We start from the raw sequence: 25,634 nt of genomic DNA, 5'->3' as shown, positions 1-25,634 counted from the left end.
CTCGCATGCAGCGGAGCGATAACATTGAAGGAAAGTGCATCCATCCATCGCGTCAGAAGGCATACTTATACTTAATTTAAAAAAACCTGAACAATTGATTTATACATTAACCTCATATTGTTAATTGTATGCTTACGAGCAGGAGAAATCGCATTTCAATCTTGCACACTTTGACATAAAAGTTTATAGAACCAAAAGAAATCCTTAACTTACTAGCTGCAACTGACTAGATTTTTGGGCACCTCATTTATGGCAATTTGTAGGCTGTTCCTTATGTTCTCTAACATGATCATCTTTAACAGTTCATTTTTTGTCATGCCGCGTACAGACCCTGGTCTGCCTATTGTCAACTAGCCCTCCTCCCTCACGACGCAGGAGCGACGTCGCAGGTCGGAACGAACTGCTCCACTAGATCCGCCCACCCACGCATGTGATCTCTATTTTGTTGCTAGTTATTCATTATTATTCCTTCTCGTAGAATTTCATTATTACTCAAAACTCTTTCCTTCCAGGCGCACAGTATTAGTGCCAATTTTCTTATTTAATATTCCTAGTATTTCGTAATGCCTTCAACTGTCCTACTTTAGTCCTATCAAATTTCTCTTTTTGATATGCCTCGCTNGTCCTCACAGGACCCACCTGTAGAAGTCCTCACAGGACCCACCTGTAGAAGTCCTCACAGGACCCACCTGTAGAAGTCCTCACAGGACCCACCTGAAGAAGTCCTCACAGGACTCACCTGTAGAAGTCGTCACACGACCCACCTGAAGAAGTCCTCACACGACCCACCTGTAGAAGTCCTCACAGGACCCACCTGTAGAAGTCCTCACAGGACCCACCTGTAGAAGTCCTCACAGGACCCACCTGTATAAGTCCTCACACGACCCACTTGTAGAAGTCCTCACAGGACCCACCTGTAGAAGTCCTCACACGACCCACCTGTAGAAGTCCTCACAGGACCCACCTGTAGAAGTCCTCACAGGACCCACCTCTAGAAGTCCTCACAGGACCACCCGTAGAAGTCCTCACAGCACCCACCCATAGAAGTCCTCACAGGCCCCACCTGCAGAAGTCCTCACAGGACCCACCTGCAGAAGTCCTCACAGGACCCACCTGTAGAAGTTCTCACACAACCCACCTGTAGAAGTCCTCACAGGACCCACCTGTAGAAGTCCTCACAGGACCCACCTGTAGAAGTCCTCACATGGTGGTGGTGATGGGTGGTGGTGATGGGTGGTGGTGATGGGTGGTGGTGATGGGGATGGGTGGTACGTAGTGATGGGTGGTAGTGATGGGTCGTGGGGATGGGTGGTGGTGATGGGTGGTAGTGTTGCGAGGGACGATGATGGGTCGTGATTAATGGACAACCATTGTCATTGATGCAATACGGAGGATAATGAAGGTCGTTGCATGACTAAAGTAGAAGATGGTGCTATGGCAGAATATTTTCCGACGCTATTAAGGCAAAATTCAATATTCTTCACTATGTTATGTTACTTCAAACTATCGTCAGTCATGAAAAGATCCGGTCAAATGACACGATTTTAGATCTTCTGGGAACAAGGCACGAAAAGGAAAAGAATCGGCGACAGGCCACATCAGGCCTGCTCTTCAGCGCCGAGATCATTATGTTATGTCAAGGCAATTTAATTGAGAATATTAGAATTCAACACGCTCAGCATGAGAAGACAAGTCCAACGCACCCAGAGTGAGGTTGCCGTTGAGGTGTTCCTCCGACATGACGTAGGCCGAGTATTGGTCCACCAGGCACTGCATTTGCGTCTGGAAGAGCCTGGTGGTGGTCGGCTGCCACCACGGGGCCAGGTTTCCATCTTTGTCATAATCTCGACCTGGTGGCACACGCAACCATGTTGCAAATCCTATGATTTTACAAACTCAAACTCTCAGCGGATTGTTTCAGTAAGACTAACTAAATTATATACATATGCTTTCTGATAACAGGTGTGCACAGGGTCGTCTTTCTTATGCCTCAGCCTACATCAACACCACAAGTTGGCGAGCCGGAGTACTGTGATCGAACTACCCGGGCATAAGCGCGAATAAAAAAATTTGATGTTAATTACATCAAATAAAAGTTAGGGCAGACGGTGCCATAAACGTACCAGTCCGCCTCACACGTACCAGCACTGACACGTACCCTGATCATCAAAGGCGTGCCCAAGCTCGTGCCCCATGACGACGCCCACAGCGCCGTAGTTCAGCGACTCGGGATTTTTGCTCCAGAAGAGCGGCGGCTGTAAGATGCCAGCTGGGAATACGATGTCGTTCCTGCAGACAAATCAAGCATTTAATTTTTTTCACACTCCCGCAGTGATATAATTGGAGCTTTTGTACTCTAGCACATACGCTACCTGCTCTTAGATTATGTGAACGATGGCTTTTGCGGTCGGGTTCTAAAAGAGCTCTTGTTGACGAGCAAACCCGTACATGTACTTTCATCGGAATAAGTCATTTTTGTATACATGATTTCTACTGACAATCTTCGAGTAAATGCATCATCAACATTAGTTACTTGAAAGGCGTTGTGATTTTACTGTTGAACCTTCAGTAAATATTCCGTAATTTTTAACAACTCTCTAAACCTACAAGTCTCCCTAGTATACAAGCTACCGACTGAATTCACCTCAATGGTTGAATAGCTGATCAATGGAAATAAGCTACCAATGACTGTCGCTCACTTACGTGGTCACTTCTGGCTAGTTTTGAGGGCCGTATGTATAATTGAATTCCTTTTGTTCAATGTCCATCAAGCCTCTATTGAGAACAAATAAAGGAACATTTCAATTTATTTGCACTAAACATAAAAAAAATACAAGCCGGAGCGAACCGATCACGAGCCAAGTTGTTACTAAAAGCAGACGTAAGAAATATGACGACGTCCCTTCCATCGCAGCCAGTCATGTTCCTCACCTGGTGGGGGAGTGGGGTCATGTTCCTCACCTGGTGGGGGAGTGGGGTCATGTTCCTCACCTGGTGGGGGAGTAGTAGGCGTTGACGGTGGGGGGAGTGGGGTCATGTTCCTCACCTGGTGGGGGAGTAATAGGCGTTGACGGTGGGGGGAGTCATGTCCCACTGGGTTTTGTTGACGGGCTTGAAGAGTTTCCTGAGGTTGTCGCGGGTGTGGAGGGCGACGACGCGGACGTTGTTGCCGAAGAAGTCGTCCTCGGTGAGGTTGAGATCAACGAACTTCTTGTCCAGCTCCTTCGGGTTAAGCAAGTAATCCGGGTAACCTGTGGGTCATGGCAGCGTTACTAGGTGATGATGTTACTACTAGTAACTCATGTAACTAGGTGATGATGTTACTACTAGGTGACTAGGTCATGGCAGCGTTACTAGATGATGCATTGTGCAAGTTACTTGGTAATGCGGGTCAGTGTACACAATAATGCGGGATACAATAAGATAGTGATGAGCCTTTAAAAAAATCACCAATGATATGCGCCAAATTCACCAATCATCTGCTGGATGGCGTGTGCCACTCACAAATCATCTGCTGGATGGCGTGTGCCACTCACCAATCATCTGCTGGATGGCGTGTGCCAATCACCAATCATCTGCTGGATGACGTGTGCCACTCACCAATCATCTGCTGGATGGCGTGTGCCACTCACCAATCATCAGCTGGATGGCGTGTGCCACTCACCAATCATCTGCTGGATGGCGTTGGCCTTCTCGAGGGCGGCCTTGCGGGTGACATCGTCCATCCAGGAGACGCGCTGCAGGCTGCGGGTGAAGGCCTTCCTGATGCGGGACAGCATGTCCTCCACCTGCACGCAGGTCACGTCATGACAACGGGAGATCAACAAACTCGACGTATTGCGACAGGCTGATCGAGTGGTTAAAGTTTAGACTCTAAACTAACTAATTCTGATACTTCAACTTTAGAGTATCAGAATTGGAGCAGTGAGTTGTGGGTTTGAGCCCAGCTTCCTACGTAGCAATTTTGGTCAGAATAGTCATGGCGGCTGGGTGGTTGAGAACATCAAGATTGCAGCAGTGAGTTTCTGGTTCAAAGCCCAGCAAGCTATGAGAATTCTGCAGTTTCTAGAACCGGCGACAAGTTTGGTGAACACTTATACAACAATTACAATACTTGTTCATGTCAACCTTGACTGATCGTAATCGTTCATCACCTCTGTCTTATAGTTGAGTTTTCTTACAGGTAACTCAGCTTATTGTGATTAACCGTTAACTAAGCCTAATAGAAGTTCTGGCCGCCGCCACTTTTTAGCTTGAGGAACAACCGCTCATTAAAATCCAAAATCTTGATCGAGAGGGGGTCCTTACAAATAAAGATTGCCTTGGTTCCAATAATGGACGTGCTTGCTAATGTACGTTTGTTGAATGTTTGTGTTTGATAATAAAGATACGACAAGCTTGTGTTGAAAGCCATCAAAAGTAGGTATAGGCTGACTAAATAGGATATTAGACGTAATGAAAACTGCGGGCTAGATTTCAGATGTCCCTGTTTTAACTTCTTTCACAAATTTGATGGTATCACTCCATCACTCGCAACAGTTATGACGAGGGAAAAAATAGAAGTGATGTAATGAGGCAGTTTGAGCATCACCCACTCTTGAAGTTTACCTGGAAGTGTGAAGGTTGATTCGGCAGTATAAGGTTCAATTGGCAGCTTGTGGATGGAATTGGCAGAGAAGAGATTTTCGTGGTGGAAATTGGGGATGAGTCAGCCGATGCTGGCGTATATGTGGCGTACTAGCCACAGAAAAGGGTATGCCCTCGTTCTAAGGAGCTATTGTTCCCTCTTGTTGCTGTGAGCCGTTCAAATATTTGTTTTGATAAAGTACGAAGTACGCGTTGGAAATTTCATTCTATAGCGGTAATAGGTAAAGACTGACCTGCTTCTTGGACGAGTTGTCAAGGGCCTTCCTGACGTACATCGCTCCCAGGGCGGGGCCCATAGCAGCGTCGGTGGCAGCGATGCACTGACGCCATGTCTCTTCCTCGCCCGAGACGCCCTCCAGCGCCTCCGTCAGCGCCTTCGCTGCGTTCCTGAACTCGTCAGACAGAAGGCTGACGAAGCGCTGCACGTACTGCCACGTGAGATAGTGGTGCAGCTTCCTGCCCGAGACATGGTTGTTATGCTCGGTAACTTTAAAGGGACATACTACTCATCATGGTCGACATGTGTACCGAGTTTGGGACTTGTTGCTTTTTGCATGGCTGAGAAAAAAAATTTTCAAACATTTAAAAAAAGAGGTTTTGATTTTTTTTTTCACATGTTCCGAGATAGCTCAAAAAAACTCAAGTGCATACCCGAGATGGTAGATCTTACCTGCGGCCTGCGTCAGTAGCGGCGAGGTCGTAGATCTTACCTGCGGCCTGCGTCAGTTGTATTGAGATATTAGATCTTACCTGCGGCCTGCGTCAGTTGTATTGAGATATTAGATCTTACCTGCGGCCTGCGTCAGTTGTATTGAGATATTAGATCTTACCTGCCTGCGTCAGTAGCGGTGAAGTCGTAGATCTTACCTGCGGCCTGCCTCGTTAGCGTTGAGGTCAACGATCTTACCTGCGGCCTGCCTCGTTAGCGTTGAGGTATAAGATCTTACCTGCGGCCAGCCTCGTTAGCGTTGAGGTCAACGATCATGTTGTTGATAGACTTGAGGAAGTCCTCCGCGTACACCACCACTTGCGTGTCCCCGGAAACCTTCTCCCCGATCTCAACAAACGCCTTGTTGATGAACTTCGTCCAGTTCATCTGCAAACACAAGCATTATTTGATGACGTTTCTTCCTTGTCATCAAACTCTGGTTATATATCAGCCTAAATAAAGCGTCTTTCATCACGCACTCTTCACAGGCACCTTTCAATAAAAGTCGTTATCAATGCGTTAAGAACGTAGCCACCGTCGTTTGGCGAGGTTCATTTCTCAATTTTGAATACTTACAAAGATCATGCAAGGAGTGCGTCTAAAGATTAAACAAGTATCTCAAGATTACTTGAGTCGCTAATTCACAAAAAAAAATTAGAAGCGAAAAAAAAAATTCTGAATGGTTTTTCATATCTATATAGAAAAAGTTTCGAACTCCAGCTGCATTATCACTTCGCAAATTTTAGAGTGCAGGTACAATCAGTTGATTGAACAGTCAAAATAAAAAAAAGCAGAAGTTTAAACTCAAATTTATAAATAAAATTTAAATGAAAAAATGTTAAAAATTTAATGAAAAATGATAAAAAAAAATCATTTTTCGAAGAAAATGGTAAAAATTTCCGTTAGATAAAAGCTGATTTCGAACTGATGATGGAGCTAGACTCCAAAGAGTTTTCTAAAATGATATGGTGTATTTCTATGAAATTTTCTAAACTTTCAAATTTCAAGTAAGTATTAAATAAGGGGTTAGGTACTTATACAGATCAAACGAGGAGAGTCTCACTCCAATATTCGAATAAAACTCATCCTTTACCTATTACTGCAGCCGACAGATTAAACACATGTCCCAAAATAACGATGTAAATGAAAACAAATGCATCCTATACGAAACTGTGCACAGCTTCACACGCTGGGTGCAGGGAAACAAGAAAAACTTCCATGTTTTTGTTTACGTTCAGTTCCCATTTCAGTAGATCCGTTTGAGGAGTGTGATTTGAAAATTACGTTTTACCTGTGTCCAGATTTGGACATTCCTTCTAAATAAAGGCAAAAAATGAGGCTAGAAAAATTATTCTTTTTGCATCATATTTCAACTCAACTGAAGAGAGAATCCCTGATCGGGGCACAGAATGAAGGTTTCAGCACACCACTCCTAAAATTTAGCTGCTGTAAGGGTAACTGAAGCTAAACAGATACACAACAGAAGCAGATAGACGAAGAATCAAACAGCTGGAGCTGATGGCAGTAACTCAATCAGCTGGGGGCTGATGAGATGCACAAAACAGCTGGAGCCGTTAGAAGAAGAATGAACACAGACACGAAAGTGCGCTTACGAAGGGGGCCACGTCCGAGAGCTTGTCGAGCGTCATGTTGCGGTAGAGCTTCTTGACGTCGCGCCGCTGCTCGGGAGGCTCCGTGAAGTTAGCAATGCGCGTCTCCACGTCGACGATGTTCTCGGCAACCGACTTTGCCTTGCTCGGCGTAGCCCCCAGCAGCACGCCGATCTGCGGGAGTGAGAAGCTTTAGATGGGGCGATGTGTTAGTCCGTAGAGGCTAGGGCAACGTTCGTACACCTTGGCTACATTGTGCTGCACCACACGCAAAATGATTCTGCACCATACGCACAATTATACTTCACCACAAGCACCTAGCTGCTGCACCCCGTCCACCTTGGTGCGGTACAACATTCTCCTTGGTGCTGCACCACATGGACCTTGAAACTGCACCAAAAGCACCATGCTATTGCACCGAATGCACCAGGATGCTGCACCACACAAATCATTATGCTGCACCATACACACCTTGGTGATGTACTCGAGGTAGGCCTTGGCCACCGTCTTCTCGGAAGCGTTGAGGTAGAGCTCGCGCGACGTCAGCGTCAGCCCACCCTGCTCGAACTGTAACAATCGTGACTGTGATGAGGGATCATGTGACAGTAATATAAGGTAGTGATGTGAATGTCATAACAGTAATGTGAGGTAGTGATGTGAAGGTCATAACACTAACAGGTGTGGTATGAAATGTTGAACCGTGTCGACACGCAATGCTAAAACACTCAAGTGTGGGAGGTCATACGCTCTTGCAGCGTAAGAGACACTAAACCAACCTGAAGTATAATGGCGCACGTGGATGAGGGTGTTGGATGAGTGTTATGGTGCACCTGGATGATGGTGCTGGATGAGTGTTATGGCGCACCTGGATGATGTTATTGGATGAATGTTTGTCGTCCTCAGCCACGCCCCACGTGAAGAGCGCCATGGAGTTCATGTTGATCTTGCTGTTGAGGATGATGGTGCTGGATGAGTGTTATGGCGCACCAGGATGATGGTGCTGGATGAGTGTTATGGCGCACCTGGATGATGGTGTTGGACGAGTGTAAGGCGCACCTAGATGATGGTGCTGGATGAGTGCTACGGAGCACCTGGATGATGGTGCTGGATGAGTGTTATCATTTATGACGCACCAGGAAGATGCTGTTGGATGAATGTTATGGAGGAGGGCGCACCTGGATGATGTTATTGGATGAATGCTTGTCGTCCTCGGCCACGCCCCACGTGAATAGCGCCATGGAGTTCATGTTGATCTTGCTGTTGACGACATCCTTCTCGATGTCGTACTTCGTCCCCACGTCCTCCCCCCACTCCTTGTACCCCAGCTCCTGTGTAGGGACAAGAGGTGTCAATTGTGTCCATACAGGCCCCAAAGTCCCTGCGTGGGACACTTCCTTCTAATTCTTCTCGGGCGTGAGGAATGGAGAAACAACACAAAGAAGTTGACAACTAACGAAAGAGAAAAAGCGGAACGGAACAAAGCGGACAACGAAGCGGAACAAAAGCGGAACAAAGCGGAACAGCGGAACATACACTGCTAGTTCAGTAACCCAAGACTTGCCACAGACGAGCACAGACCGGCGTCCGCCACCATTAGACTATATAATACGTCTTAGAAATATTGTACCACAAGCAAGCGAGGAACAGCAAGCGACGCAATTTGCCTTATAATGTCGCTCGTTGCGTTTCCTGATCAGTTTCATGTCCGTTAGTGCTTAGAAATTGTTTTTTGTTTCTACGCACGCCACTGTCTTCCATTCAGTTTTCAATATAGATAGGGAACTTTCTAGCCAGGTTTATAAGGGTCATTTAATTCTTGTGCCACCGGCCCGCGCTGCTTGTAGCTAACAGAACATTTTCATCAACTGTCAGGGATGAATGTAAGCTGAGACAATATATAAAGTAATTCCAGGTGACTGTGCTCTTTCATTTCCACCCTTTAATGCCTTCTATAGGTATACTCTAGTGTCATCTGTTAGTAGAATGCCGGTTCAATAGCAATGGATTGAAATCATTAAATTCCCACCTGAAATAGTTTATTGAAATTGTTATTGAAATCTTAATTGACACCAGTTAAAATAGTCTACCAGTTAAATATTTACCAGTTAAAAGGGCAAGCACAGTAAGGCACTTCGTATTGCATGAAGTATTGCATACGGTAACTGTCAGCAAAAAGTCACGGAAGCTACAGGCAGACTAGTTTAAAACGGTACTACTCAGGTACAGACAGCTCTCTGAACTAGATCGTTCAGGCTGACAGCGAACAATCAACTAACTGCTGCTGCTGCCGCTACCTCCAATCACGAAGAGCTGTAGTCGTGTAGCTCAATGGTCCAAACGCGATGTATATTGAGCGACTACCCAATGCGTGCTGCCGCAAAACTAGAAGTTATTCAGAGGGTGATGCATTTAAAATCGTACAAGGCATAATATAAACAGCAAATAAATTTAGACGCAGCCCCAGCAGACTTGTGCTATACAGACTTGTGCTATACAGACTTGTGTCTGTCCCACGCTAGGGCCCACGAACCTTCATCTTAAGGAGTAGGGGTTTAGCGCCGCGGTCCTGGACTGTGTTGTTCTTGTCCAGGCAGGAGCGGTAGAAAACACGCGCCTTCGCCTCCGCCTCACTGCGCGGCTTCTCGTCCGCCTCTGCGGAACAGGAATTATGAGGGCTGCGATATGAGGGAAGGGTGAGGAGGCTGCGATTTGAGGGAAGGGTGAGGAAGGTGCGATACGACAGAAGGGTATAAGGATGCATGCATTTGGTTGTAGTGCCAGCAATTGCGCTGGCGAAACGACTTGCTTTCGGTGCAGCAAACGTCATCCGCGTCTCACCACCACCACCCACCTCTTCACCCCTCTACACACGCACTCACTCTTCAGACAACCTTACCCCACACACGTACCACCTTCCATACATGCACGAATCTCTTCACACAAGCGCAACTCGTTCAATTCCACGCACTCGTCCTACTTACACACGCATCACCTCGCCAGACCCTCACATACCGCGGGCGTCGCTCTTAACCCTTCCCAGCCAGACCCCATCCAAATGAAAATTTACAGTCGTGGCAGCTTCTGATTGAGATTACCAGAAGCTGGGGCGACTCTAAATTTTGTTAGGGATTTATCGCGCGATGTTTCCCCGTCAGTTACCAACATATCGTGGGTGACAATCACCTTCCTGACCCCCACGTACCGAGGGCGGCACGCAGGACGGTCTGGGCGTCGCCGGCGAGTTTGCTAAGGGCGCCCCACGAGGCCTTGCCGTCGGGCGCGGGGTTCGCCAACACCCAACCCCCGCACGCGTACCTGCAGATCAAGGGGCTTTAGTAACAACAATAACCCCGAGCACCTGCGAGGGGTTCATGGCACTGCGATAACGATAATCACTTTAATCAGGTACAATACGAGTCACAAATAAACGACTCCTGGCCCACAAGAAGGCGTCACACGACCCACCTGTAGAAGTCCTCACAGGACCCACCTGTAGAAGTCCTCACAGGACCCACCTGTAGAAGTCCTCACAGGACCCACCTATACAAGTCCTCACAGGACCCACCTGTAGAAGTCCTCACTGGACCTACCTGTAGAAGTCCTCACAGGACCCACCTGTAGAAGTCCTCACAGGCCCCACCTGTAGAAGTCCTCACAGGATTCACCTGTAGAAGTCCTCACACGACCCACCTTTAGAAGTCTTCACAGGACTCACCTGTAGAAGTCCTCACAGGACCCACCTGTAGAAGTCCTCACAGGACCCACCTGTAGAAGTCCTCACAGGACCCACCTGTAGAAGTCCTCACAAGGGTCTGCCGAAGGGTCCATGTTGGCCAGCAGGCGCCCCGCGACGATGGCACACTCGCTGGTGAGGCACACCCTCTGCGTGTCGCCCACGTGGGCGATGAAGGGCCCGCTGCCCCCGAAGGAGGAGCTCTGCAGCAGCACCGCGTGGTTGTGCATATGCACCGACACCGCCAGGATCACAACCGTCACCAGCAGCAGCACGAAGCCCACCAGCAGCAGCTTCTCCAGGGGCGTCCGCGCCCGCCACCAGTGCGAGCCCTGGGCAGAGGGGGTAAGGTGAGGGCTGGTGGTGGGTGATGGGGCGGGTGGTGATTGGGCAGGTGGTGATTGGGCAGATGGTAATTGATTGGGCAGGTGGTGACAGTGTAAGTGATGACCGTGCTGTGGTTGCAATACTAGTGGTGATAGTGCTAGAGGTAGTGACGGATGCCATGCGCTATGCAACGAGTAAGCTAAGGGTGCGACGAGCTCGACAAGCGCGCGTCATCCGTCGGCAACCGCGTGGCGCGCTACCGACACGACCAACACACCCACAACACTCATACCACTTGTATACTACACGCAGGAGTGTCAATCTGAAACGTGATATTTAGAAATTCAACCCAACATGTGGTACCCAGTGGGCCAACTCAATATGAGGTATCCAGAGCGCCAACCCACCATGTGATATCTCACTCTGGTGGGGCCAGACGAGAGGTCCTCGGTGCGAGCCGAGCCCAGGCTGCTGAGGTCGTCTTCCACGTCCATCTGTTGCTTGTACCTCGTCATCTGCAACACGTCAGGGCAGCGTTAGCACAGCATCAGAGAAGTGATAAAGGTACGACAGAGCTCCAGAGGAGCACCAAAACAGCAAAAAGGCATTGCCACAGCAGCGTCTCAACATCGCCACAGCAGTGCCAATGCAGTGTCAGAATATAGTGCCGGAATAGTGCCAGAGCAACGTCTGGGGAGCGCCAGAACTTCATTTTAAAGCGTCGGGGCAGGTCGCCATAATGTTCGCAAGCAAAGATAGTGATTGAGCGCTCTAAAATTTGAGCTACAGCGAGCCACGCATTTTAGTGTTACAGTTCTTCTATGTAATTATCCTAGTTCGCATATATAATTGCATGTAAGATATCGTTGTAATTATTGATAAATAATTTAACACAAACTGTGGTTTGGCTGTGCAATGTTTCGGCACGGCACAACTACAACCGCCATCATTATCGAACCTCCACTTCTGGAATATTCATACCACCTCATTCATGTTCGTGTATTTTTATTAATTGATTATGAGATGTATTTTCTCCTAAGATACAAATAATCTACTAAAAAATCATGGCAGCGGTGGGATTCGAACCCACGAAACACGTCAGGGCAGCGTTAGCACAGCATCAGAGAAGTGATATAGGTGCGGCAGAGCTCCAGAGCAGCATCAAAACAGAAAAATGCATTGCCACAGCAACGTCAGGGCATCGCCACAGCAGTGCCAAAGCCGCACTACAGCAGCGTCAGGGCAGCGTCAGGGCAGCACCACAGCAGCGTCAGGGCAGCACCACAGCAGCGTCAGGGCAGCAACACGGCAGTGCCATGCAAGGCAGCGTCAGAGTATAGTGCCAGAATTGTGTCAGAGTAAAGTCTGGGCAGCACCAGAGCAACGTCAGGACAGCGCCACTGCAGCGCCAGAACTTCATGAAAGCGTCGGGGCAAGTCGCCGTAATTTTCGAAAGCAAAGCTAGTGATCGAGCGCTCTAACATTTGAGCTAGAGCCCCGCCTTTCAAGTGTTACAGTTCTTCTATGTATATTAATACATATATATAATTGCATGTAACATATCGTTGTCTTATTGATAAATTATTTAATACAAACTGCGGTTTGGCTTTGCAATGTTTCGGCACAACTACAAACGCCATCATTAACGAGCCTCCACTTATAGAATATTCTTACCACCTCATTCATCTACGTGTATTTTTATTAATTGATTATGAGATGTATTTTCTCCTAAGATACAAATAATCTACTAAAAAATCATGGCAGCGGTGGGATTCGAACCCACGCCTCCGAAGAGACTGGTGCCTTAAACCAGCGCCTTAGACCGCTCGGCCACGCTACCTATACACAAGGGCCTGTGTGTTCGCGTACTATTTAGCAATACGTTAGCTACAAGTATTGAATTCGTCATTTAAACTTTCCGCCGTAATGGTAAGATATTTTTAATGAATAATATATTTAAAATATCTGGGAGCTATCTTGTTAAAATATATTATATATTTTTACATAATATAGAACGCTGATTCAACATTAGAACAAAATAATGTGAAACCCATCAGATTCACACGTTCGATCTCAATCATGATTCAATCATGATAAATTTCGAGCCTTTACATTCTTCGAACAAAGCATTACAGGGTATCTCCGTGAAGCTATATTTATAGAACGTACTGTACCGTTGGATAAACTTCTTCTTGTTCAAGATATACCGCACGACACTGTATGGCACACAAAGTCTTGAGGCGAATTGTGGCTGAGTCAACATTCTCGAGATTAGTGGCGCTGTAGCTCAGATGGTGGTGCGCTCGCTGCGGGGCGGGAAACAAGAAAATCGATAGCTCGCACTTCGGGCTAAATTACTTAAATTCCAAATCCTTGTTTTCTTTTCCTTTCCTACTTGATACTGATTGTTCAATTCTGGCGTTTTACAAGTAATTAGACTCCCAAGATATATATTTTTTGCGCAGACTAAATGAACAATTTGTTGGCAATTTTTATTTCGTTCATTTTTGATGGCAGTTTTTCACTATTTCAAAATTTGGAGCTGCGGGGTATCGATCCCCGTACTTCTCGCATGCTAAGCGAGCGCTCTACCATTTGAGCTACAGCCCCGCATGATACAATTGATGATTTTCCATGGCATTATCTGACAAATAAGAAAAGTAGGTATCACTGAAAAAAATGATTTCATTTGTAGCATTTCTACCATTCAAGCATGGTAAGAGTCGCCAATGATTGAAATATGTTAATTTGCGGGATGTTGTGTTCCGTGAGCGATGTGTTAAGAACTTCAAAATGGAGTTACTATACAGAATGGAGTTACTATACTGCAGAAGGTTCATGAACACTGAACGATAATAATTTGTTCAACGTCTAATGACTACTGAAATTATCCCTGGATTTAAACCATGCTTTAATCCACCAAAGGAGTTTGCAGCATGATGAGGTGATATAAAGAACTTAGTAATAGTACCAAACTCGCCATCGAGCAGAGTTGCGCTGGGGAAATGCGACTAATAATAGTACCAAACTCGCCATTCTCGAGCAGAGTTGCGCTGGGGAAATGCGACTACAAATCAATTCTACTGCAGTGAGAAATGTCAATGTAGAGCGTAAGAGTATGAAATTTAAATTATTATTGCAAGAAAATTAGTACTACCTTAAAAAGGAAGGGGCTGTAGCTCAAATGGTAGAGCGCTCGCTTAGCATGCGAGAAGTACGGGGATCGATACCCCGCAGCTCCAAATATATTTTTTTTCTATGCAGCAGCACAACACAAGACAGTAGGACATTAGCGGCACGCACGATACTAAGACATACGCTGCAGCTGCACGCACGATACTAATACATACGCTGCAGCTGCACGCACGATACTAAGACATACGCTGCAGCTGCACGCACGGTACTAAGACATACGCTGCAGCTGCACGCACGGTACTAAGACATACGCTGCAGCTGCACGCACGATACTAAGACATACGCTGCAGCTGCACGCACGATATTGAGACATACGCTGAAGACATTTTTCGTATAATTTTACTCTGTTCATGCTGTACTGTTTTTTTTACTCCAGTCATGCTTTTACGACCTTCAACCCTAAGCAACCAACACAGCTACAAATGAATACCTATTTTACTAGTTATTTTTTATTGACTTAGGAGAAGCTATACCACTATCATCGTTCGAGTAAATTTATCGAAAATTATTATCGAGCTGGAGCCAAGGTCCATCGATTGACATTTCGAGATTAATTTTGCCAGCGAGCACCTGAATTTTTAACAGCTTAGCGTTATAAAGAAACGGTCGTGCAAACAATGAATGACAAGAAAGAATCTATACAACATACATACCTACCTGACATAAAAATTCATTGTTTTTGTGGATGTCTGTACAAAAGCAACGCTTAGATTAAAGGATTCGCAATGGCAATGTAGAATTTATGCTACAAACATGGTTTCCATATAAATTGTGACTCTGAAGATGTTTGAACAAAAGCAATGCCCCGGGTGAGGATCGAACTCACGACCTTCAGATTATGAGACTGACGCGCTGCCTACTGCGCTACCGAGGCTACAAGAAACTAGAGGCGCTCGGGCACATCAAGAATATTGTGGGGGCGCTCGGGCACATCAAGAATATTGAGGGGGCGCTCGGGCACATCAAGAATATTGTGGGGGCGCTCGGGCACATCAAGAATATTGTGGGGGCGCTCGGGCACATCAAGGATATTGTGGGGGCGTTCGGGCACATCAAGAATATTGTGGTCGTTTGAGCACACTAGGAAAAGTCTGGAATCAAATGTACAACTGAACAAATATTACCCCTTACCCCCTAGATCTGTGTGCTATGGACCAGTATGGTAAGCGTACAGCTCGCACGCAACAGAAATTCCACTTTGTTCAACTCATGAAGCTATCATTATCGCGTCGGGGCCTGCCGACCAAAGTATGGTACAAGCATCCATCAGGAAGCTCGGAGCAAAATTATGAAGAGACGATGTTCCCGCAAAAACCTTGACAAATTAGAGGAATCTCTTCCTTGCTCTTCAAGACGGCATCAAAACCTTCATTTACGTACCAACATTGCTATGTAACATTGCTATGTAATGTAATTCGTACCAACATTGCTAGTGTATATACACTAGCAGCACCCTTGCTAATGTATATACACTTGGGCCTATACTTTTAAAAAAAATTAGAGATCGTAAGTTCATCGGCCAATCATTGACGGCCTTTCAAGCAAAATCCACCAATCATAGACATGAAAATAGAGCGTAAGTACTTACGTTCACTTAACGAATTTTGAATGTATATACACCTGGTATTTACACTAGCAAGGGCGCTGGGTAGGAATGCATGTATATGATGATAGCAGAGGTGCATGGGGACTTCTTGGGGTGAGGGAAGGGGCGCTGCGTGGAAATGATCGTACATATATAAAGGGAAGGAGGATGTACAGGATGAGTGTTTCCACCTGATATTTAATGTGAGACGTATACGAAGGAAAAATTTAAGATAGACGTTATTTTAAATAAAATAGTACGGGGTATTCGGGAATAGGCGATGAATGATCTGCAGTAATTGTGCTTGGATCAGAGGGAGCAACTGAGACTGGGGTTTAAAGGGGCGCACAACGATATTTTGAGACCGTGTATGCAGGGAGAGAGAGTAGCGGTGGATGTCAAGAATAGCGAAATAATTGCAGGTTAATATATATTCAGTAAATGAGGATATGGGCTTTTATTTTAATAAATATTAATAATTCAGGATGCTTTTCCAGTTTTTAATTGACCCCCTGCTTAGTCTGTTATGATACTATAGGGTTAATAAAAGTGTTAGGCTCTTAAAATATCTGCTGAAATATAGCACGATTTGCGGCACTTTTTGGGATACTCCAAAATATGTGCTTCGGCATAGTAATGACGACAATTATCCTATTTTCAATTCAGTTGCTGTGCCATCACTCACATGCAACGGGTGAAGTATTGAACCTGTTTTAATTTCGAACATTTTAGAAAGAATCTTAATTTTTTTGAAGTAATGTTGCTACAAATTCACATGAAAGTAATTAATTTAATGTTTAGATTGTTTTATTGAATTTATAGATTAGTTCAACATTTAAAACCGATTAGTTGTCCAGCCGCATCAGCAACGGTCATCTACCGTACCATACTTTCATCAAAACTTAAGACTTCCGCATATACGCACCGTATGTGCAAATCACGCCTAAGTTATCCTGTCATATCCTAGCATACGTTTGATCAGAACCTATATAGTAAAGTCTGGCCGCGGAACACAATACGCGCGTCTATGATCAAAGAAATCATTGAAGACCAGAGAGTATTGCTAATTGACAATTTTCTCAGTGTGTTTCTCTTTTCGGAGAATTTGGCTTGCGATAGGATTTGAAAATTCAAATATCAGGTTTTAAAGGGACATTTTATTATACTTTACGACATTTCGAATGTAACTTCATTCATTATCAAGTACGGGAAGAGTTTTGCAACACTTGAGTTTGAAATTTTGAGAAATTACTTTACTACAAACACAGGGTGTTTTGAATACAGATTGAAAATCAAAGCTTAAATTACGAGAACAAATTCAACGTCCTGACAAATCCGGTAGTTTGTAAATGAATAGCTGCTGGAGACTCATGCTTGATGATGAGAGCCTCAGCTATGGCCAGTCTCGTGGCGTCTGGGCATCTCATGATGATTCTGGTGTGGGTCTCCAACGTCGCGCGAGTGAGGGTATGTGGTTCTTCGGTCCTCCGGTCTGGAGGTGGCATCATGGCATGTTAGGCGGCGACTCAAAGTCGTGCTGGTCAAACCAATGTAATTTACGTTCTGGAGAAGTCTACAACCTTCTTTGTGGCAGGAATATTTGTAAATAACATTAGTTTCTTGTAATGGTCCCGGACCTTTTGCGTGGGTTATTTTTCATTAATAAATTCTTGAATTTCTTGTTTTTGTAGTAAATCAAGAGTTTTATTAGGTCGGTTGCGTTTGTGCTTCTCCATAACACCCTAAGATGTTTGAGCTAACGTCATTTCAAAAATTTCAAATTCAAGTGTTGCAAGAAATAAATAAATTAAATTAAATTATAATAAAATGTCCCTTGGAAACCTGACATTTGAATTTCAAGTCCTGTCAATAACCTAATTCGCCAAATAAAGAAAAACAACAAGAAAATTGTCCACAAGAAATACTCTTTGTTAGTGAAACCTGCAGTAAAGAGAAACTTCTGTCGTACTACATGCACCAATTAAAAGAAATGTGTCGATACGCCACGAATGACTTAATACGCACGATATACGTGATACACATAATACATATGACCTGCATAACACATTTTACAGAAAATATGTCTGAAACACATGTTAGCAAATTATATAAATGAACCACCTTATTCAATATATCTTACCATTTGAAAGCAAAGTTTGATGCACAACAAACATGCAGTGCACACCCATCGTAGCTGTTCGTCACAAACTACACCGGTCAGTTATATAGGATACACGTGTGAGTGAAGAGGCCTAGTAAGTTATTCTTATGGTGTTGACTGATCTGGGGTGACATCTTAAAACTTAATTACCAGTGACGGAGTTGACTGCTCTTAGCTTTCTAACTAAATTGTAATTTGCGTTGTTATTCCTCAAGTATCGCTTCATGAGCTCGTATGTTTTTGAAGTGAACCTGAACTGAATAATTAAATAGTAGGTATGTAAAGTGACAGAATCACAGCAAATGAGTCACCAGTGAATCGTCTGACTAATCTATTTTATATCAACTTGATGCTCTACAAACGCACGTCTAATTTGGAGAGGTAGTGTTTGTGCCATAGAAAGGTAGAGCTAGGAATACTTTACCCACATTTTCCGAATAATAATTTTCCTGAGACTAAACCTAGAGTAACAATTATAGTCTATTTTTATATGAAAACTATTTTAAAAAACATCATTTAACACACATATTGATAAATTTATCAACTATGTAACATACAATATTATTCTGAACCTGGCCTGAAAATTGTACTAAAATCATGCTACCAGCAAAAAAAATCTCAAGTTATGGTGCCGACGGTACCTAGAGTATCGCCAAGACATCATGCATAATCATCGAAACGACAACGCAACTCACAAGGCCCTATGGCGCAATGGTAGCGCGTCTGACTCCAGATCAGAAGGTTGGGTGTTCGAGTCACTCTGGGGTCAGTTGTCAATTTTATTATAATATATCAAGAGATTGCCAAACTGAGAAAGAAAATAATAGATACTTGTATCGAGAAATGAGTGACAAAGTCCAAATCTCAGACAAATTCTCCCACTAAGCCGTTTCACGGCTGCATCAAACGTTTCGTAATTTATAAGTACCTGCTTTACGTGTGGTATTTTTCTTATGAAATAATCAGTTTCAATTTAACCAAACCGGAAGAAGACTCAGAGGTTAAAATCGTAACAAGCAAGGTCAAGGTGATAGCAATATAACACAGTCACGCAAAATGCACCTGCATGCGGCACGTTTGCGTGCCAACAAACCCCGCATGCGATCAGCGGTGTGAAGGTCCTGGGGCCATACTTTCAGAACTCGCTAAGTGAACGTAAGTACTTATACGCTCTATTTTCTTGTCTATGATTGGTGGATTTTGCTTGAAAGGCCGTCAATGATTGGCTGATGAACTTACGATCTCTTAACTTTTTTTGAAAGTATAGGTCCTGGTGCGGAACCTTCAATGCCGATGAGTGACAGCATAAAATTAAACACTCATTCACTTGAATGAAAGTATCGCAAGAAAAGAATTTAATTATGAATTAGTACTGCTGGCCGCGCAAAACGTGCTACTCATGTAGCTCATGCAGAATAGTTGCAATCAAGAGTTAACAGGTTAAACTTGGTTAAACTTGTACATTTATTAAATATTCGAAAAATATACAATAGAGGAAAGGCGAAATTAAATATATTTATTTTTTTTTCGAAGTAGACGGAAATTGAGGCAAGCATGATAGATGAAAATAAGAATGTGACTGACATGGGCGGCGATTATAATGCAACTGATATCTTTTGGAATCGGTGACGGCGTTCGGCCTAAAATGTAGAGCAAAAAATAAAAACTGCCGTTCCATCCGGCGGAAATTGCATTAAATATAAATATTAAACGGAAAATTTGCATTCACTTTCCAGAGCGTAGAAACAAATTATTTACCAGAGACCTCAAGTATCAATGTACAAACAAAAAAAAAAAACAAGCAATAGAGCTGAGAGGTTGTCAGGGGCGTGAGGTGCACCGCGAATAGACACATTCAAAGGATGTGCACGTTCGCGAAAACGAGAAGCGTACTAACAAGCTTTTAGCCTTGCACACGTGTTATATGAGGCTGAGAGAGACGCATGCGTGCTGATAAGCTACCTGCTGAAGGTCGCGGAAGACAATAACGTTCGCAACAGGAATACAGGACGGATAGTTCAGTAGTATCGTCGCCTGTGTAATTGCAGCGATAAAGACTGCTACGCCAGCAGAATAAACAACGGTAGAAACAACAAGCCAAGGAACAACGGCAGCTTCAGAAACAATAAAAGCAATAAGTGTAGCACAAACAGAAACTAGAACAGCAACATCAGCGATGCATTTGGAGCATCAATAAGCACGCACTCCATGAAGTTCGATCTGCATACCTAATCAAAACATTCGTCATGTGGTGTATCCTCAATTTGTCACCTTAATTGTTGTTGGAAAACGTGTGGGAGATTTAAACCTTGTCCCGCATACAGCAAGACAGTGCACGAATATCTGTCAACAGGTGCCTTGATGATGCCTCACATCTGCTACACACAAACTTCGTGATTTGTGATGAATCGTGTGGCTGAATTTAGCACAGCCTCAGGCAGATTCTATTAATCGATTACATTAGTTCCTAGTGCACCTATTGCAAGTTTTACGTTCCAGATTTCAGCAGTGATAGATGAAATCCGCGTTCGAAATTGTTCGACTGATTGTACATATTAAAGTATATCGGAATTGTTCGGTAGTTTTCTATTGAAATGTAAATGTCAACAAACCTGTCACGCACTCTAACCCATCGAGTTCCGATTAACTTCCCCAATAGCCCTCAGATTCTTTCCATTAATATTTCGTGAAAACCGGTGATGACGTGAAGACGCAGTACGAGAAGCACGACATAGCTAGAGATTACTGTATACTCTCAAGCCGAGTCTCAAAGGTTCAGACTAATTTCTGTTTAATCTTAATTGTGTTGTGTAACATTTTAATTTAAATTCTGAACGCTGTCGTACTATTTAAGGGAGCAGCAGACACTCTGGTCTCTTGCTCCAACTCGTAGCCCGCCACAGTCGCGAGAGACTATTGATTGAGGAATACGAACTTACTGTACCGCATTGAATATCCCATTTGTAATAGTGTGAGATATAGCTACTGTATATATACGTCGCCTTCTATGGAAATCTGTAGAACCTTTCAACATTTGAAAATGCTATTACTTGTACCAGTGCTACACGTTTGAGCTGAAAGTTCTGTCAGCTACCGATCAATGCTCAGCTACCGTCGGCCAATGATGCATGCATCTTGATTGCATGACAGATTTCAATTCATATCTAAGAAAACAACTGAATAACATATATATTCATATCTTGAGAAATATTTCAGTCTTATAACTAAATTATTGAAAACAATCAAGTCCTAACTCATAGGCTTGACTGCATGTAATTTAAACGTGCGATTTGAGAATTAGTCACTCTAAATTATAGTATAAAAGCGCGCGTTCTGTCGAACGAGTGAATCTGGGCACGCAATGTCGTGTACGACAACATGGTCACAACTCGCACTTGTACGTCGTACGACGTCGACAACTCAACAGTTGTTATCACCGAGTTACTCAAGGGATCAATCGTTATCGCTGAGTCAGATAAAGGCTAGGTACCGTAATACACCACATCATAAAAACATTTGTTTCTCAAAATACTTAGCAATTGGTTTTCCTACCTAAAAGTATCGGTTCCTATGAGTAAGACGTGTGTCGCTGAAACTTACCACCACGACATAACTCTCGTTTTTTAATGTATGCTACGCAGGTTTGTATAGTCCACCGCGGCATTGATTAAAATAATGGAAACAATAAGACATGCTTCTTCTAAATTGAACGAAATTCTATTTCGACTGGGAAATTCCGTCCGCTACGTTGCAATTTGAAAGCACATGAAACAACTGAATTCTGCAACATTATAATTATGGATGAGTGAGTGACAGATCTCTGGCGTCAAGCCATGAAGCTGATGACGATGTCAGCGCAATGAGCAATGAATATGTGGCCTGGTAGCTATTCGATGTTCAGGAAGAGGCTCACTCATGCATGCTGCAACGCATACCTAAAATCGCGTGCTAACCTGAGACCAGCTCATGACCTATATTATACAACATAACCTATATGCAACACAACATATGAAAGAAAAGTGTACAACAAATCAAGTGTTATATACTCATTTGTTGTGTGATGTCTTTGAACCAAGCTAATACTCAATCTGCCATTGAATGCATTTAATGCATGTAAGAGCAGAATGTTTACACAGAGGAAAGTACCAGCCATGTAGCCTTCATACATACCTCGCTAGATGATTTGCGTCGTTTAATCACCTAGCAATGTGTTTTGTCTCAGTTTTTTCTGGATCTTGCGATCAAACACTAATCAGCAATCTTCGTCTTAATCCTGTTAAAATCACCTCGGATATAAGTACTAGTTTCATTTAATAGCTGCTCAATTTTTATATCTCAAAATGTATTTTAAACAAGTGTTTTCATTTCACAAGCATAAGAATCGAAACCAATACGAATGATGGAAATCGCAAAACGCGAGAGGCTTGAACTATTTTCACACGCTATCGCTTTTAATTTTTAATTATAAGCACAACTTTGTACTTATCCCTGCCAGGCTATAAGAACAATTGTGCACCAAACGACGTTTCCTTTCTTCATTCGAACATAGGAACGGTGTGGGGAAAATAAAAAGCTCAACCCTCGTAAGTTACAAGAAAGAGGGTCGCTTGTTTAGAATTGTAAACTTAGCCAGGTTACAAATTTACTCTAATGTAAAGCACATACCATAACAATGCACACAAATCATTCCTTGATTTTTAAAGAGCATAAGAATAAAAATGTGGATAACACTTTAACTGTAATTCAATAAACAATCACAGCTTTACTAACACCATGTTACGCCACCACCTCTCTCAATAGTCGCCAGCAAGGCACTGATGAAACCGAACCCTCACACATACACGGAGCTTATCGGAGTTTAGGTATCATACATAGTAGGTATCAGGATAAATTTTCAGTAGTGGTACGCACGGAAACTAGAAGGCACCGCGTGGACAAACGAACGCTGCGCCATGATTGGTTTAAAGATCCTCAACCCCAGGACGCCAACCAATTAGTAAACAGAAAGTCGGACGTACGAACGTGAAAGACGCTGGCAACAGATCAAGTTGTCATGTTTGACGACGAGCGTGTTTTGTATGCACAACGTGTGTGCAGTAATGATGCTTACGACGCTTAAATCTACTCTGACGTCAGAGAGAGAGAGAGGGCGATGTAACCGCACGTGATGCGTATGCTTATATAGTGACGTTCAAGTGATGAATACTCAAGCAAGAGGCTCAAGGTTGTCTTGCAGATGGAGACATAATTCCTTACCTTGTTCTCGAATATGTATCGTTATGGAAATACCACAAAAAGAAACTTTACTTTTTTGGTTTCGTAGAGTATTTGCGCGTATAAGAGACCGAATGAGATTTAAATTGATGCGCAAAAAGTTTGAGACGTTATAATGAAATCAGACGAGTTATTGAATGCCTAATCTATAATACCGGAAGATGTGAATAAGATTTGAACCACCGAAATGAAAAGATTCAGCCTTGGCGTCTAGCTCTGATATCCTATCGTGACATGACGAAGAGCTGTTGTAAGGGATAATGCGATCAAATCGGAGACGACAATGTCCTAAGCGGTACACGACTAATGTTGACGCACTGTACCACGATCCTCTGTAGTGGCTGGCAGCCTGGCCACTCCAACTCATCACAACAGATGCTGGTAGTGCACTGCATGAATGGTGCTTGTACACTGCACGACTGGTGTTTGTACAAATGTACAGTAAACTACACCACACAATACATGAACACAAATGAAACACGTACACACAACCACGCTACACGACTGATGCTGTACGCTGCACATCGTGCAAAACGTGCATCACAAAGTGAACACTGAACTTCATTCACCAAAATAATCGTCTCAAGCACCCGTATTAATAACGAAGGGCCCTTATCAACACAGGCACCAATAACGTAGGCAGGCTAAGGCAGCCCATCACCATCATTAACAAAGAGTGAAGTCGGACGAGGTATGTTCTATTGCCTATTAATGTAGACGAACTGCAAAATCGCCCGATCGAGTGACGCAACGAACAGCTCAAGGGTTCTTCGGTTGAGAGAAGCCGTTCTGAAAATACCGGAACCCATGATGTCACTGGGCATGGGTAGGCACTGCCGCACTAGTAGCAAGTGTTATTGCACCATCACAATAACACCAGCAAAATTCGCGCACTAACGATGTTTCGCTTGATATTACTTGGTTTTATCAAGCAGAGAAAGAGTTAGTGATCAAGCACAAGCAGTGATGACAACGGCTCTTTTCTCAGGCGTCATTACGGATTTACTGGGATACACTCGACACGATCTGCGACTAACTACAGCATTTCAATGTTAGAAAATATTTGCACTGGCAAAATAGCTTTCGTATACAAGTCAGGAAATTTACGTGCCTTTATATTTCGAATTTGACTACATACGGAACGTTTTAGTCAACATTACCCTGTTCGCAAAAGTTCCTAACTTCTAGCAACTCTGGTGGCAGTCAGGGTAAGACTATGGTCAAACGCCTAGGATTGCTCCTTTTCAAATTACTAAGCGATTCGTCATAAAACAATATTTTTTACCCGCAAAATGCATTCTTGAAAGGCATTTAGAATCTGTGATAACGGGAAGCATGCCGCCAACACGGGCATCAGTAAATAAAATTTAAAATCCCTAACCTAGGTGAAAAATTTGCAGATAAGAAAAGTAATCCGACGTCGCCATTACTCCACGTAATGATGAGACCGGCATAATGATTTTGCAAAGTCCTCGCTTTTAAAATGTCAAATTTAACTTGCCACAAAGATGGTCAATCAATGAATGACAAGGTCATAGTATTTCAGCAATTAACCTATTGATGAACGGCTACATGGCTACAAAGTGATTGACTGCGACCGTTGGTCCGGTTGGAAGCTACGTAGTACGGTACCGAGACTGGCGTTAGCGTTAGGGCGGTTAGGCCATTGATTACTTGACTAAAATCCGACATTTCAAGAACCATCGACTAGCCTAGTATTTTGCTTTATGCTTAGTACCTAGGTATGAAGCCGTGTTGGTATGAAGCATCGGGAAGGAAGGCTAGTAGCCGACATATGATCGCACACATTGTAACCGACATAGTGACTACAGAACAAGTCACCGCTAATAAAGCACACAGGACGAGTCTTGACTAAACCTTCACTGATGCAACCTAACTACCAACACCAAAACTAACTCCAAAAAATCGATATCTCACGCCAGACAAAACTCACCTCCGTCATCATGTTGTGTGTAGGTAAAGCTAATTTCGTCGAGATGTTTAACTAATATAACTGGACTAAAAATTAGGTTTTAGTCCCTTAAAACGATGTTGTAAAAAATTTCGTCACGAGAGGAGCGGCACCTTCGAGGATGCAGTGCACACCCACCACCACACAGCACGGAAGCCAGTGGCAGACTGAAATCTGAAGCAACTAGCAAGTTCGTGAGGGAAAAGAGCGCCTCCATTTAAAGAGAGTAATAAAGACGTACGACCACACGGAGACTAATCGCTGAAGAGGAATCGCCAATCAATCTTGAACAATGATTTATTTGTATAAATTAATCGAAATAAGAACACTTCTATAATCTAAATCAAAATTAACAACACTCTGCTGGCCAACACGAACTTAATCTAACAAATGTTGATCACAATTACAGAATAGAATAGAA

The 25,634-nt window shown here is 43.8% G+C and overlaps 1 protein-coding gene and 5 non-coding genes across 6 annotated transcripts; 2 read left to right on the top strand and 4 right to left on the bottom strand.

The window, feature by feature from the left end:
* Window positions 1–1,659: 1,659 nt before the first annotated feature.
* LOC108676844 (endothelin-converting enzyme homolog) lies at window positions 1,660–25,367 on the bottom strand. The gene is made up of 14 exons (XM_018164998.2): window positions 25,196–25,367; window positions 11,434–11,541; window positions 10,757–11,031; window positions 10,169–10,281; window positions 9,497–9,618; window positions 8,142–8,294; window positions 7,438–7,533; window positions 6,970–7,140; window positions 5,595–5,743; window positions 4,881–5,103; window positions 3,665–3,788; window positions 3,047–3,251; window positions 2,159–2,289; window positions 1,660–1,850 (listed from the first exon to the last, which is right to left on the bottom strand). Exons 1-14 carry the CDS (start codon window positions 25,205–25,207, stop codon window positions 1,660–1,662), a joined length of 2,073 nt encoding a protein of 690 aa, XP_018020487.2. The 5' UTR covers window positions 25,208–25,367.
* Trnal-aag lies at window positions 12,785–12,866 on the bottom strand. The gene has a single exon. It is a non-coding gene; the product is annotated as a tRNA-Leu (tRNA).
* Trnaa-agc lies at window positions 13,564–13,636 on the bottom strand. Its single transcript has one exon. It is a non-coding gene; the product is annotated as a tRNA-Ala (tRNA).
* On the top strand, window positions 14,196–14,268 carry Trnaa-agc. Its single transcript has one exon. It is a non-coding gene; the product is annotated as a tRNA-Ala (tRNA).
* Window positions 15,023–15,095, bottom strand: Trnam-cau. The gene has a single exon. It is a non-coding gene; the product is annotated as a tRNA-Met (tRNA).
* Trnaw-cca lies at window positions 18,665–18,736 on the top strand. The gene has a single exon. It is a non-coding gene; the product is annotated as a tRNA-Trp (tRNA).
* Window positions 25,368–25,634: the final 267 nt, after the last annotated feature.

The sequence above is a fragment of the Hyalella azteca genome, unplaced genomic scaffold (genome assembly GCF_000764305.2).
Source record: "Hyalella azteca isolate HAZT.00-mixed unplaced genomic scaffold, Hazt_2.0.2 contig10031, whole genome shotgun sequence".
In the NCBI taxonomy this organism is placed as follows: Eukaryota; Metazoa; Arthropoda; class Malacostraca; order Amphipoda; family Hyalellidae; genus Hyalella; species Hyalella azteca.
Note: the sequence above shows the minus strand (reverse complement) of the source record. Positions and strands in the feature narration are given on the sequence as shown.

What these genes read in the sequence shown, in the direction of transcription:
- LOC108676844 (XM_018164998.2), bottom strand. An exon ending in TCTCGGACGTGGCCCCCTTC is followed by an intron (nt 5,744 to 6,969) that starts GTAAGCGCACTT and finishes TTGTGTTTGCAG; the next exon opens with ATGAACTGGACGAAGTTCAT. An exon ending in GCTAACGAGGCTGGCCGCAG is followed by an intron (nt 5,104 to 5,594) that starts GTAAGATCTTAT and finishes TGTCTCGGGCAG; the next exon opens with GAAGCTGCACCACTATCTCA.